This window comes from Lissotriton vulgaris, unplaced genomic scaffold (assembly GCF_964263255.1).
Source record: "Lissotriton vulgaris unplaced genomic scaffold, aLisVul1.2 SCAFFOLD_1038, whole genome shotgun sequence".
Lineage (NCBI taxonomy): Eukaryota > Metazoa > Chordata > Amphibia > Caudata > Salamandridae > Lissotriton > Lissotriton vulgaris.
The window spans coordinates 759,171-774,585 of NW_028244376.1; the positions used below are offsets into that span (position 1 = coordinate 759,171).

Here is a 15,415-nt window from a genome sequence, read left to right on the forward strand (position 1 = left end):
ACTGTTCTGATGAACTGTGAAAAAGTTTACAGTGCCAAATTTACAAAGAGTCACGCACCAATGATTTCATCAGTCACGTTCATGCAAAAAAAAGGTTTTAGTGTGACACATAAGTGCTCCGCCACAGTGCACAGGCAAGTCAGCAGTGTCGTGCCCGAGATTTGTATTCACGGTGTACCCTATCAACAGCTAAAATATGTTATTTCAGAGAAATTGCACATTAACCCCTTGCATGCTGATGACGGCCTCCGTCCGTCATGCATCTCGGTAGGCATGTGCTGATGACGGCTGGGGGCCGTCATGAACCCGCCCACTCTTCAAAACGGCCGCACAGGCGCAGAATCGCGGCCGCGCCCAAGGGGTTAAACATGAGAATATCACACAATATTCAAATTGTTTTAATAATGTTTCTTTCCGCTCAGGGATTTCGTGCCAGGTTATGCGAATTTAGTATATGTATCTTTACGGGGAAACCTACGGATGCTCGCACTGTTCCAGCCCACATACATCTCCTTTGCATATATCATCAGGTGTTGGACCTCCACAACGCAAATGTTTTGATATGACTCTCACAACACCTTTTAGCACAACGCAGCTTTTGCAAGTGAAAGCTGGTCAACGCTGCTAGGTTTACCACCTCATTCCTGGTCAAATCAGACACAGTCTCCAATCTTCCTACAAATCATTAATGCCAGGTGTTAGTCTAATTAGCTCAGTGTAAGCAAAACAAGAGTACAATACCCTGTATGCAATAATCTAACAACGGATCCACTGGAATTAAGCGATTTTGTGCCAGTGATGTTTTTTCGCATAACTATAAATTTGCACCGTGCCCACATAGTTCATCATCTGCTTCATAATTTGCAGATTTTAACAAAAATTTTGTTTCTGGCTCAAACGCTCAAAAAGTTACTAAAAATGCAGCAACACATATTGACGTACAGTGGAAGGCCTTTTGCAAAGGTTGACTGGCCACCATTTTGCTGCTTATGGCTATATGTGGATGTTAAATTGATACTGATGAGGTGCAACCAATGTCTAAACAATGTTAACCAGGGTAAAACTGACAAAATAATTAAATAATACTATCACAAAATGTGCAGCAGCATGCCACCTAATCTGTCTTTTCTTGCTTCAAAATGTACTCAACCATGCCACATAATTTGGCTCTCCATTGCTGCATAATTCCAGTGGCCCTGGCTAACACACAAATGTCCAGGGCTAGAAACAATGGGGGAGATTTTCAAACCGTTCGCGCTTGTTTAGCGCCACAAAAGTGCTGCAAACCAGCGCAATTTTTTTTGTTGCTATTTTCTTTCCAGCGAAAAACTTGTTTTGCGCTGGAAAGCACCCTCTCAGTAGCGCAAAGCAGCGCAAAGCACTGCTTTGCGTTACTTTGCACCGAGGCGGCATTACATGGGTGGTATATGAGTATTCACATGCAACCAACCATGTCTTTTGACGCAAAAACATATTTACAAAGATTTGTAAACATGGTTTTGCATCAAAAGGTAACACCCCTTCAAAGGGGGCGCTAACAGGAAAAATGTTTTAATTTCTCAGTGCTTTTCCGACTTTCCATGAGTGCTGCCCTGTGCAGCACGTATGCAAAGTGGGAAAAGCTTTGCATTGTGCCTATCATAGTATTTTGTACAGGAACCCTTACTATACAAAACCTATGCTACACTTATGCACACGCCGTAGTGCTGTGGTGCTAAGGTGTGTGCCTGGCGCACAGCATCTGAAATCAGCGGCGGTGCGAGGGAAAGCGGAGGAGAGAGCCATATCTCTGAAGACATGGCACTCTCCTGCTTCCTTCCCGTCGCGCATCGCAGCCTCGCGGGGGGCTGCGCTGCGTTCTGTGACTTTTTGTAATCTCCCCCGATGTCTGTAATGATCTGGCGGGAGATGGGCCACCCAAACGCTGCTGTTTCGTACCACAGAGCCAATTAGCATTCCACAAGTGGACTCGTTATTCAGTAATACATCTTAGACAGTCCATCTAGCCCTTGCAAACACTAGTTTATTAAGTCAAATGTCAAGAGCAACAAGAAGTCTTCTTTACTGAGCATTAAAGCATTGTGTCATGCTTTTCTGATGCCCAGGTAAAATCATTGTTGTGTTGAGTCCGGCAAATAACTAGTACTTTAAAACTCCTAGGACTTTACATAGTTGTAGCATATTGTGATTAGCAAGCTTCTCACATATGCCAGGTATTAGCTAGGGGCAGACTAGGGTGCCTTCTGCAAACATGATCATCCAGAAGATCAAGTCGTCACCAATAGGAAATGTTGACTTTGTCTCTAACGAAAAGCATATCTTTATCATTAAGGCAATATTCGCCCAGGATTGCATTTCCATTATAGTCGACCTATTGTCGTAATTTTCCTCCTTTCTGTCATAAAACTTAGAGGGCCACTACTATCCTTTCTGGAAACTCCTCTCACCATACAGCACCGGTCCTTAACCTTTTAACTTCTCGGGCACCCCAATGAATGACTACTGGACACCCGGGACCCGCACCTTAGCAGCGTTTATGATTTTAGCCCTAAAACAATACACAAACTACAGAAACAAGTATTCAGTAATCAAATACATATATTATTGAAACATCGAAGTTTTTATTTTAATGGGAAGTTTGGAACGTTTCAAAATGTGAATTTATTTATAAAAGACAAAGCGATGTAAGAGGTTTAGGATATTGCTGTGTTTTTGCTCCTAACATATGCTTTTTGTGGGTACATATTATTACTTTCGGGCCATTAATTGTCCGTACTACTGTTCACTATACTTAAGTTCCTTCTATGAATGAAGCAAAGGATACTATTTATTTTTTGCTTCCAGTCTCAAATTCCTTCACATTTCCAGAACATTTAAAAAATTTCAATTTGAAATGTATTTTTTTATATATAGATACATCCCCTAAGTAGGAGTCGGAACCCTCAGGGGTCAATATAGCCTTGGTTAAAAGCCTCTGACCGACAGCATCAGCCATGCCCAAAACTATCCACACACCACTGGCGTATTGGAACTTGAGGGGGGGGCTCCCTGCAAGGCACGTGGAGGGGCCCCCTCTGGGCTCAATCAGGAGCTCTGTAGCCAGAGTGCTTTGCTGAGGGGGGCCCTGGAGTTTGGCCCCCCCACACCGCGGGGGCTGCAGGGGCCTGTGTTACACCCCTGCCACACACTTCTCTTCAGCACACCTCTCAGATTTTGGTTTCTTTCACAAATTTCATCTCTGTGATCAAAGATAGTACTACTCTCAAATTTCTACCTGTAACCTAAATCTTCCTTAAACCTGGGGGTTCTCTGACTGCATGAAAAAATGTGACCCCTGGGTCTGCACAAGGCAGTCAGGGACAGTATTTCCCTTCTCTTACATTCTCCGGCCACTTGTTGGTCACCACTATGGGCTACTCAGACCTATCCCTAGGCTGATTACTGCTTCTTTCTCTTGACAAACACCTTCCCACTCCACTTTGACACCCTGCTCCATTTTTACTTCCCAGACACCATCTGTTCTGCACCCACCACCTCAGAATATATTCTCCATGGTTTGAATATTGTCATCCTTCTAATTACAAGCATGACCATCTCACGCTGAAAAAACGCTCTGAAAGAAGCACAAACTCAGCAGCATGACCCCTGAAAGCGTCCCACTGCAGGGAGAGAGCAGAACAGCACCAACTCTTTATCGATATGGCACAGTTCTACTCTCTCCAGTTCACGCGGCACAACAACTCTGCTTGCTGCCTTAAAGTGAATCAACTCTTTGTAAATCTGGCTCCGCAATAATATCTGACAATTTTGCAACAAACCATCCACTTTATTCACTGACAAAATCACAAAAATCCACAGCCTAATAGAACACCAGAATCCCAATAAAACAGATCCAACAGGCACCAAGTTATTCTAGTATAGTTATTGTTGTGCTGTTTTCTGCACATTGTTTAACGAATAACGTTATATAGGTCTTTGTGCAACCACATGTGGCGGTCTCTATTTCCTTTGTCCGTATTTTGTGTTTTTGCAGGTGTCCTTCAATGTGACCATCGGCCTCACAGCTTGTGGGGAAAAAAGCAGGCGGGTCGTGATAAAGCCTGTGGGCCTGAGCGACGCGCTGGAGATGGAGATCGAGTCAGAATGCAGCTGTCGCTGCCAGGGGGAAGCCGAGGTGAACAGTTCCAAGTGTAGCAGAGGGAAGGGCTCCTTTGAGTGTGGAGTGTGCGTCTGCCATCCCGGCTACTTGGGCCCCCGCTGCGAGTGTGACGAAACCACACTGATGACGAGCACGTGCAAAGACTCGCCGGGGCTCGACTCCTGCAGCGGGCGAGGGGACTGCTACTGCGGGCAGTGCGTCTGCTACCCTTCCGATCACGGCCGCGTGTACGGCTCCTACTGTGAATGCGATGACTTCTCCTGTGTGAGATTTAAGGGGCTTATGTGCGGAGGTATGTATTTAACATTTTCAGATAGTAATGTTCCCAGAAACATGTGTGATTTGGTTTAGTCATGTTATTAAGTGTGCGTAGTGGTCAATTTGTAAAAAAACAAGTCCCGGGGCTCTCGTCAGGAAGCAGCTTGCACCGGCCCTTTTCTCCTTTTAGCATTGCCTAATAGAGAACCAACTACTGAACATGAAAGTGGGGAGAGGGTGTGGCGTAATGGCCACAGCTGCCGACTTCGGCGTGAGGGAACCAGGCTCGAGTCTTGGGATCTGCTCAATATCCTGTGGTTCTGTGTCCTAAGCTGGTATTCTTGAAAGCGCCGGTGATGTTGATTAAGTGCCGGTGCTGAGTACTGGAAACCACTGGCTCAAATTAAGCGCTGATCCCATGGGAGATAAAGTCACAAGTCATGAAACGCTTAATTTCTATGCACCAGGAGATACCAGTAGTTTAGCAACAGCCTAGTGTTACAGTTATCATCCCAGCAAAGTGGCCTTGAATGAAGACTGCATTTTAGCCCTGCGGCGTGCATCCTCCTATTTCTGGCTTTGAGAGAGCACTGAGGAAAACAAAAAAGTGATGAGTGGAATGCTTGAATTAATCTTTGCCACTTCCCAGTCCATAAGTTTTTTCCACCATGCCACCTCAGACAGGATCCAGTCACGTGCAAATTAGTCTTGGTCCTGCTCCAATAGAAACAGTCCAGCCCAAATTGCTGAGCCAGGTAACTTCGAACCATAACCAAAACATTTCTAGGCCAGTTTTGGCCTTTTTGAGCCTCGTCAGTCGTGGGAAGCTTGGTACCAATGACACAGGACTCATGTCTGAGCATAACTGTTGCACGTGAGAATGAAATAGGAGTTCTCTGTCTTTTAATCATATTTTTATCATATTGTATTATATCATCATAGTTCTGAAATTATTAGATAAAAGTGAAGATGGAGCAGCGATCAGTAGTGATAAGTGGGAAATGTACATTCATAAGTGCACAAAAAGCACTAGGAATGTTTTGAGTCAATTAGGCAGTGACAAAGTCCAGTACAAATCCTGTATCTTTCTTCAAACTGGTCCATTAAGGACAATCCTGGTTTAATGTTGACGTTTCGACCCTATACAAACAATGTGCAGTCCTCATCAGGACAGGTGCTGTCTGCCTATACATCTGTAATTAAAGAGGCCCTTCAATCACTCTATACAGACCATGTCACAAAAGGCGAAAGTGCTGGGAAGAGTCACAACATATTTACAGTGTTTTTAGATGAACAGAATTTTAAGCACGGCTGTGGTAGGCTGAGAAGACTGATATTGAGCTTAAATATGATTTTTTAAGCCTCTGTTGACAGGATCATATTGTATGGTGCGAGACAAGACTACATCGCTGGATGGTCAGTTTAGACCACGTTGGTTCTTGATTCACCTGCATGATTCTTTAGAGGGCTATGTTGTGACTCTTACCAAAACTATGACCTTTTGTGACATATTCTGAATAGACTGATTGAAGGGCCCGTTTTTCTTTCATTACAAATTTGAGAGAAACAGCACCTGTCTTGATGAGGCTCAAACATTGTTGTTATGTTGCCAAAATGTCGACATTAACCCAGGATTGTCTGTCCTCCGGCCCGGACTGGTCGTAGCAGGCACCGGGCAATCCCCCGGTGTGCCACAAGGGTGGGGGCCGGTTTTGGGGCCAGGGGGCCGTTTTTGTTACAGGGCCGTTTTTGCAGCATTGCTGCAAAAGCGTCCCTGTAACAAAATCGGACGAAAACCGGCCCCGCCAAAGAGCTCGCTCGCCACCCCCAGGGGGCCGGCCGAGGACTTTGCCAGGGCCGGGTTTGGTTCTTAGTCCGGTCCTGTTTGTCCTTCATGAACTTGTTTGAACAAAGATCATTTCTACTGAACTTTGTCTCTGGACAATTTGACTGTACATCCCTTGTGCTTTTTCTGCACTTATGTATACATTTTCAACTTATCACTATTGACCACTGCACGGTCTGCAATATTGTCTAATAATTTGAATATTAGTGTGTATAATAACACAATCTGATGTCTTTGAAAAAGAGTGGCCTATGTGGGCATTTGTTGCGTAGTGTTGAATTGATTACTTTATGGTGACAAGTTGGATACGTACAGCTTACCTGTCTGAAAGGAATCTAGCAGAACCATTGCGTCTGTTCTGCCTCCATGGCACACAACAGGGTGTCTCTTACGTCAGTGCAACAATGGATAACAGAAGGGAAGATTGCATTGAATCAGGATAAAACATGAGAGAGAAGACAGACTTTGCAGATGTTGGTACAGGGTAGGCAGCAGGGAGACTAGGGCCCAGATGTAGGTAAAATAGATTTACCGAATTTTAATTACCGAATTCTACCGATTCGGTAATTAAAAATCGGTAAATCTTAGGGGTGGATATGTAGGAACATCCAGATGTTCCTTTTACCGAATCGGTAAATATCTGTATTTACCGATTCGGTAAATACCGACCGGCAATGCCCCATTCATTCCTATGGGCTTTGAAGCCCATAGGAATGAATGGGGCATTACCGGTCGGTATTTACCGAATCGGTAAATACCGATTTTGACAAGGGTGCAGGGGGTGTCACTTACCCTCTAGCACCCCCAAAAAAGATTTGGGGGCCATGTGGCAGGCATACCTGCCCTAAGGGCAGGTCTGCCTGTCATATGGCACAGGTGTGCATGCACACATGTGCATGCACACCGGAATCGGTATTTTACCATGAAGTTGGATTTCATGGTAAAATACCGATTCTGTAAGGCTTGTGGGACTCAGAAGAGTCCCACCTACATCTCATTGTTACCGAATCGGTAAAAATACCGATTCGGTAATTTACCGATCGGTAAATTTACCGAATCTGTAAAATATGTGGCCCTACATACCATTTTGTAAATCTCGGTCGGTAACGGCCGAAAATACCGATTTTCGGCCGTTACCGACCGACCTACATCCGGCCCTAGGTGTGTTATGTAAGCTACATAGAAACAATTATGGTGATGGGTGAAAAAGACCACCAGTCTTGCCCGTCTGACCATTTCCCTACCTTATGCAGCCCATGAAGATCCTGTGTAATTTAATACATGCTTACCCTTCCTGCCCTTTGTGCATTGTAGGCTATGCACAACTGGGGTCATTTGTTGCGCTCCCTTTTGTAAAAACAGAGAGGCTTATTTACAAGACCCATTGCGCCACTTTTGCGTCACTTTTCCCTTGTTGAAAGTGATGCAAAAGTGGCGCAAGGGACTTGTAAATCCGCCCTGGAATGTTCACACTTGACTTAAGCTTTTGGCCAAGGAGAAATGGAGCCCATGGCATGCACCTCTATGTTTGGCATTATAGACACGTATTTAATGTGTCTTATTACAGGGACCCTACTTATCACATGTTTTGTGGGCTTCAGAGACAGTAACACACATTTTAGACCTTCTACCCCTTCAATCATTTGTCCTAATACCAGTAACGGCTGCTACAGGGCTGTAGTGGTGAGGCGGGGAGAGGGGGGTTAGAAAGAAAAAAAAAGAAAAATCCATTTACCTGCCAGTTACCGCCTCTGAGCCAGTTTGGAAAAATAAAATGATAATAACCTGGTTTTATTATGATTTTAATTTTCCTTTAGAGCGACGCTCCTCCGCCTTAGCAGGGGAGCGGCTCCTGCCTAATAAAAAAAACTCATGATGATTGTTTAAGTTGTGATTTCAGCCACCTTAGATACACAATCACTATGCATTGTCAGCCTATCTTTGGAGTTAGTGTGCATGATGGGGCTGTGTATTTAAATACTTTTTCAACTGAACTAAATGCCTTTTTTTGTGTCAGCTATGGATTTGTCCTCAGATGGGTTTTATTTTTCCGTGTTTAGGCATTGGACCAAAGTTAATGGTGGCCAGCTTTTTACGCTGGTTATGCTGTCACAGACTTGTTTTATGTGTATCACTAGCCTCATGTAATTTCAAAGAAAAGCGCTATATAAAACTCTGCAACTAAATAAACAAATAAATAAATAAACAAAAAATGCCTATGTTTTCCACTGATGGCAGCGTACAGCACGGGTAATAGGCGAGCCAAGCTCAGTAACTGGCTCTCTTGCCCTTTGAATTATGGCCTTTCGCATGATCATGTGTACACCCGGGAAACAACGCAACTTTTACAACGCACTACCTTTACAACAAAACTTTTACAACGCACCATCCATTACAATGCATGCCATTACAACGCAACCATTACAACGCATGTCACTACAACGCATACCACTACAACGCATGTCATTACAACGCAGTCATTACAACGCATACCGTTACAACGCATACCTACACTATCCAACACTTACCCTACTGTTGCACCCCCTGGAGTTAGAATGGTAATTTTAACCCCTACACTATCCAATACTTACCCTACTGTTGCACCCCCTGGAGTTAGAATAGTAATTTTTGCCCCTACACTATCCAACACTTACCCTACTGTTGCATCCCCTGGAGTTAGAATAGTAATGTTTACCCCTACACTATCCAATACTTACCATACATGCTATGTAATGGTATGCATTGTAATGGTATGCGTTGTAAATGTAGTGTGCGTTGTAGTGGAATGCGTTGTAAAGGTAGTTTCAAAGAATTCGTTGTAATGGCATGCGATGTAATGGAATGCGTTGTAATGGATGTTGCTGTGTAAAAAATGCGTTATAAAGGTAGGCGTTGTAAAAGTATGCGTTGTATCGACATACATCCGTACACCCGCTTAAAAAGAAGTGCACTTCCAAGATGCACCAGAAATCCAAAGAAATGTGTACATTTGCATGTCATTAAGTGTCAAAAGACCATGCACCACCAAATGGATCTTTAGTCCCCATTTGTAAAGTGTTCACTGTATTATTGTACTGTATTGATATTTATTTAGCGCTTTCCATACCGCATTTGGCACATTTTGTTGTGCTGATAGGAGCACAGTCCTCATCCCTGCATGAAATTTTGATGCAGTAGTTTGTGAATTCTTTTTGCAGGTCATGGTGACTGTGAGTGTGGTGAATGTCAATGCCACAGTGGATGGGTTAGTGAATACTGCAACTGCACCACCAACGTCGACACATGTGTCTCTGAGGACGGAGTACTGTGCAGCGGGCGAGGCGAGTGCATCTGTGGGAAATGTGTCTGCACAAAGCCTGGGGTTTCAGGTAACACATGTGAAAGATGCCCTACTTGTGGTGATCCCTGCACTTCCAAACGGTAATTTCATGTTTTTCACGATGCACAGTCACATTCAATTGCATTGAAGATGTATTAGAGGGCAGACATAAGCTAATGTATATCAGGCAGGCACTGCCTTTCATTTTAAAAGCTAGAACAGAAGAAAGGCTACAGGAAGAAACAATAGTGTGTACTATTATTGCCTGATAAGCTTTAATCTTTCTAAGACAGTTAATTATATAAATGTATGCCTTGCAGAGTGATTGTCATGTTTTATGTGGTCAATCTGTTGATTGTTGTTATGTTTATTCATATGCTTTGTGACTTTTTAGTCAGTCCAGAGGAGTTTGTTTTTCCTAGTATAATAGGATTTCCTGGTTAACAAACAATTATATCACTTTTTTCAGCATTAGAAGCAAGGGAACAAAGTGAAAATTCAAAGCCATAATGGCAAACATTGTCATGCTTGGATTGGTATGAGTTTATTCCCAATGTGATTCCCAATGTGATACACAAAGTTGCCTCAATGGTTTTTGATAAAATGTGTTATTCAGACAGCAGAGTATGATTGCTAGTTGCTGTGCAACATATGGTGTAATACTTTCTTGCATGAACCATCATTCTTAGCTATAGTCCAATGATGATCACAGTTTTACTAACTAGTTGTAGCAAGTGCTACTAGTAGGAATAAAAAAAAACACATACTCTACTAAATGTTGTATCATTATAGCTTGCTGCCAAGGGCTGTAATGGTTGTTAGAGGTACTCTTCCTGAATTACAGGACTGAACCACATGCGAGGACTTTAAAAGCCTTTAACAACTGGTTTAAAACAAGGCAGAAGGGCTTTAAAGTTATTAGAACATCCCACCCACCTGGAGTCTTTCTTAAACTAAAAGGGAGATACAGGAAGACAAACAATGGAATGTTGGAGAAGACATCCTATCTTAGCTACTATGGGTCCAGGACCTCTTCAATGGCTTCAATAGATCCCTCAAAATCCCATTCACTGCTGTTAAACTCCCCAAGATCCATATCGAGGGAGGTAATGAATAGCTTCTGTTGCTATGCAGTGGCGGCCAATAAAGATGCCCCCACTCACACCCCCAACATAGGGAGCACTGCCGTAGCATGAGCAGCCTCCCCTGAATGTGCTCCATCCTCCCCTGGTGCTCGCTGTGCCTCCTCAGATAGAGCTGCTGGCACACCGATGGCCGGCGGGACTTTTCCCCTTGCTTTTGGTGAAGGAAACCCACATCATTCAAAGAAAAGTAAACAGCATTTGTTTTCACCTTTCTATAATATGTGTACAGGCAGCTCGAATAATAGAGACACAATTAGTGCCATGGGAGGATGATGCCATTTTGAACACCCTAGTATGCATATCAGAGTTCGGCAGTTCTCCCTATCTTGCTCAAGTTGCAGATGTTGGACGCTGGCCAGCCACAGAATGCTCCCTTTGGCATACCTGTAATATTAGATATAGTCAGCAAAGCGAGCATTCTGATTGGCTGACAGATCCCACCGTTCAACTCCGAGTAAAGTAATAAGAAGTAATAGGTCACAAGTGCAATGGTTTGGTAGAGGGAGTCAGGAAACTGTTATTGACCAAGATCTGCCAGAGGTATTCCTTCCCCATTGCCCTTCATGTATTAACAAGTAAGAAGGGTCAGACATGGGAATCAGAAGTAAAGTCTTAAAGTGGCTTGCATCTTTTATTCCCAATACACATAGTTGTGCCCTCCTGTAGGTTGACACCCCCATGTTTTTTTAATAGTTTGGGTTGGGGGTCAGAAGGGATCTGCTTTCACTTCTGTCCAGTTCAGCATTTCTGTTCACAATCTGCACCGCTTGGTCAGTTGCTTTCAACACAGATTGCACTATAATACTTACATCTATTGGAGATATTATCGAGAGGACCATCTGCGCTGTTTCCTTCTTGAGTGAAATGATTCAGATATTCTTTATGTGTCTTCATAAACAAACATAGGTTTTTGGAGATCTTGAGAATGAAAAAAATGCAGTCTCAAACCTTTCTTCTCCTCAGGGAGAGGGCATTTTTTAGAGCACTTTGAATGCCTTCATGGAGGGCATGGCTTTTCATTAAGCTCCTCAAAAGAGGGTTTTATATTTCGCCTCGGACTAGACATCACTCCCTACGGTCCTGCTGTGCTATAACACAATGAAGACAGTTGTGACTGTGACGCAGATGCTATTTCTAGAGACAAAGGTCCTAAGCACATTAGAAAATATAAACAAATATAATATAGAACACAATAGTTACTACATATTTCTCCTGTCCAGCCGGACCAGGGATTTATTTGGAAGAGTAAAATTGAATACAAGGCAATAATTACTGGGGGTAGGGCACAGTCCTGTACCGTACTTGTGAGGAAGGCAGAGTAATAGAGAGAATTCTAGAGAGAATTCAAAGGAAGAGTTACAGGCAAATAAACTGAGCAACCTGGACACTTTTAAATCAGTGTAGGTAGTGTTCTCCAGCGTAGACTATACATAATAATAAACAGTGGTTGCATGTATGTCCACTTAAAAAAGTCGACGATGTTTCGATCCATTGCTCTAATAAAAAAGGATCATCATCAGGACTAGAATAAAATTATTTTGCCTGGTTTAAATAGTACGCCTCGGTTGCGAGGAAACGTGGCGCAAGCGTTGCATACGTTTCTTTAAACTGTCGTTCAAGTTGGGTTAGTAACTTGCGCGAGAATTAAACCGATCTGCAGTAAGTTGAGAGAACGGTTACGGTGTAGAATTACACGTCCTTCCGGGCGGTCTTAAATTGAGAAGATCCGCACATTCTGAACAATATCAGGTTGTACAGGCAAGGACAGCGAGAGTCCGCCGGGGTGCTCCTGCCGCTGATTCGCGGCAAGAGCACCCCGGCGGACTCTCGCTGTCCTTGCCTGTACAACCTGACATTGTTCAGAACGTGCGGATCTTCTCAATTTAATACCGCCCGGAAGGACGTGTAATTCTACACCGTAACCGTTCTCTCAACTTACTGCAGATCGGTTTAATTCTCGCGCAAGTTACTAACCCAACTTGAACAACAGTGTGAAGCAACGTATGCAACGCTTGCGCCACGTTTCCTCGCAACCGAGACGTACTATTTAAACCAGGCAAAATAACTTTATTCTAGTCCTGATGATGATCCTTTTTTATTAGAGCAATGTATCGAAACATCGTCGACTTTTTTAAGTGGACATACATGTAACCACTGTTTATTATTATGTATAGTCTACGCTGGAGAACACTACCTACACTGATTTAAAAGTGTCCAGGTTGCTCAGTTTCTTTGCCTGTAACTCTTCCTTTGAATTCTCTCTAGAATTCTCTCTATTACTCTGTCTTCCTCACAAGTACGGTACAGGACTGTGCCCTACTTCCAGTAATTATTGCCTTGTATTCAATTGTACTCTTCCAAATAAATCCCTGGTCCGGCTGGACAGGAGAAATATGTAGTAACTATTGTGTTCTATATTATATTTGTTCATATTTTCTCATGTGCTTAGGACCTTTGTCTCTAGAAATAGCATACACCCTTGGTCCTTAGCTACCTTTTGGGTCCCCCTTGTTTTCTTAAAAAATGTGACGCAGATGCAGCACAGGTCTTCTGAAAAAATTAATTTACATGACCTCTGGATCTACTTGCATCAGACGAACTGTAGGATCTTATGAGTTTTACCCAACTGGCCAGGCAAGTAGCAACAACATACCATAAGCATAAAGCTGAAAGTCTGAATGGAGTCATCAATTTCCGATCTTCAGTCGCTTTAATTAGTACCTGACATGTCTATCAAAGAAGCAACAATGATCCGAACATCTTGCGGATGGGATTGATCAATATACAAAGCATATCCCCCTCTGTCCAGAGAGACAATATCCATAGCATTAGAATACCTCAAACAGGTCCCCTCCTTCTATTCCATCATTGTAGGAAACAGCATGCTCTACCGCTACAGAAATACAGCTTACCTGCAAGGCAATAAACAATCCACCTTTTAAACACTCAATAACTCAGATTCAAAACCTTCTAAAGCGTACATCTGAACATTTCGGTCTTGTAAGGCTCTTTGCAATTGTTCTGGAATCGGACAGCTTTAAGAAAGGGAAGGGCAGTTGCTGTGGATGGTTGGTTAGTCAAATAGTCCAGGTCCTGAAGTGGAGGCTGACAAGGGTCGATCAGGCCATATTTCCAATATGTTCACCATGTGCAAAATCACTTCTTCCTGAACTTCCTTGAGCATGTAGTGGTTTAAATCTTTCCTATGTTTTTTAATCAAGTGAAGGCCCTGCTTGAGTGGCTGAGGAATTACTGTGCAGTAAAAATAATAAAAATAATACTTTTTTTCTGTATAACTGCACATTAATATCCTAAATGTTAGACTCTCGCCTCATCGACAGATAACTGCTCTTGGATTCTCAGCCCTTAAATAACCATTGAGCCATTCATATTCTTCTTACTACCACCTGTTTCAATTTACTTGCTGAAATAGAAACAGATTAAGTGTCACAAGATCACGGTTGGCATTAAAAGAACTCTTCCCAACACGTATATGATGCCTTTGCTAATTCCTTGAATATATGCCTGATCTATCCTGGTCCTCATCAAAGGAGAAATTCTACACATAATGTAGCTTGAACACTTATTAGCATGAGGGCTGCTTAACAACATTTCTTAGACATACAGTAAAGGCTTAGGCTACAGGCTTAACACCCAAAGCTGGTCTTCACTGGTTACCGCTTTATTAATAATTTTGATCCCAGAAAATGTTCTTACTTGCTCACTGATTGGAATTTAGCCCAATACACAGAATCAAGGCCCTTGGCTTAAGCTACTGAGTAGACAGAAAAAAACAAGAATCAGTAGGAGTGGCTTTATGTATACATCTCCCTTGTCCTACAGGAAAGGGCACTAGAGATGGTTCTCCCCAGAGATGAACACATAATTCATACTGTTAGGGTTTTTCATGAAGAAGAGGAAAAAAGTGATAATGCTTCACATCTGGAAATCGAAGTACATGCATATATCTGAATTACATTTCGGTTCAGATGCCAATATTTCTGTTTAGTTCTCCCAATCTGACATAACCAGGGAAAGAGATGTAATCACCGGAATATATTTCCCGGCAGACATCAGACAGCAAAATCAATACTGGCTGCATTATTAAGGCAGTGGTTTGATGTGCTTTGGGTGGTGGGAATATTCAGCTGTTTTAAATAACAATATTCTAACAGGAAACATCACCCTCCAACTTCTAGGGGTCACAATGATATTTTGTGGGTTAGACAGAATCTTTGTAAGAGATTTAGACAAGCAAGTCCTGCTACTGGCCCTAACTTATCCAATTATCAATTACATGGGCAGATGCCATTCATGTTTTTCTGCTGAAGAAACAGGTTATTTGTGCATCATGTTTTATTTGAAAGAGCGAGGCCACCTTTTATTGGTAAACTGTGTTAAGTTGGCACCCTATTATTTTGTGCTTGGACTGTGCTTCATGATGTTTTGGAATTCCCTCATCATGGCCACATCTGTGCTATTGGATATAGTGTCTGCCGTCTAGAGAACCAGCAAAACTATAGAAGGATTCGCCCATGCCCTAATTGCCTTTGGGCCCTTAAATGGGGATCTTCTTGAAATCTCTGTAGGAAGAGCATCAAAGTTCTCCACAGGCACTCTGGTGATTAGTGGCGGGCTAGCTGAATGCTTGGTTTCATAAAAAGGGATAAAATGACTTTGGCTGGCTG

The 15,415-nt window shown here is 42.9% G+C and overlaps 1 protein-coding gene across 2 annotated transcripts in view; it reads left to right on the forward strand.

Annotated features, from left to right (window-relative positions):
• Positions 1-15,415, forward strand: part of ITGB6 (integrin subunit beta 6) — a 181,966-nt gene that overhangs the window by 159,400 nt on the left and 7,151 nt on the right. The window contains exons 11-12 of one of the 2 annotated variants that reach the window (XM_086948806.1): positions 4,034-4,451; positions 9,461-9,631. In XM_086948806.1, coding sequence (XP_086804932.1) covers positions 4,034-4,451; positions 9,461-9,631 — 589 coding nt within the window. Of the gene's footprint in view, positions 1-4,033; positions 4,452-9,460; positions 9,688-15,415 lie in introns of those variants that run through there. The other variant, XM_086948805.1, reaches the window with a different exon arrangement.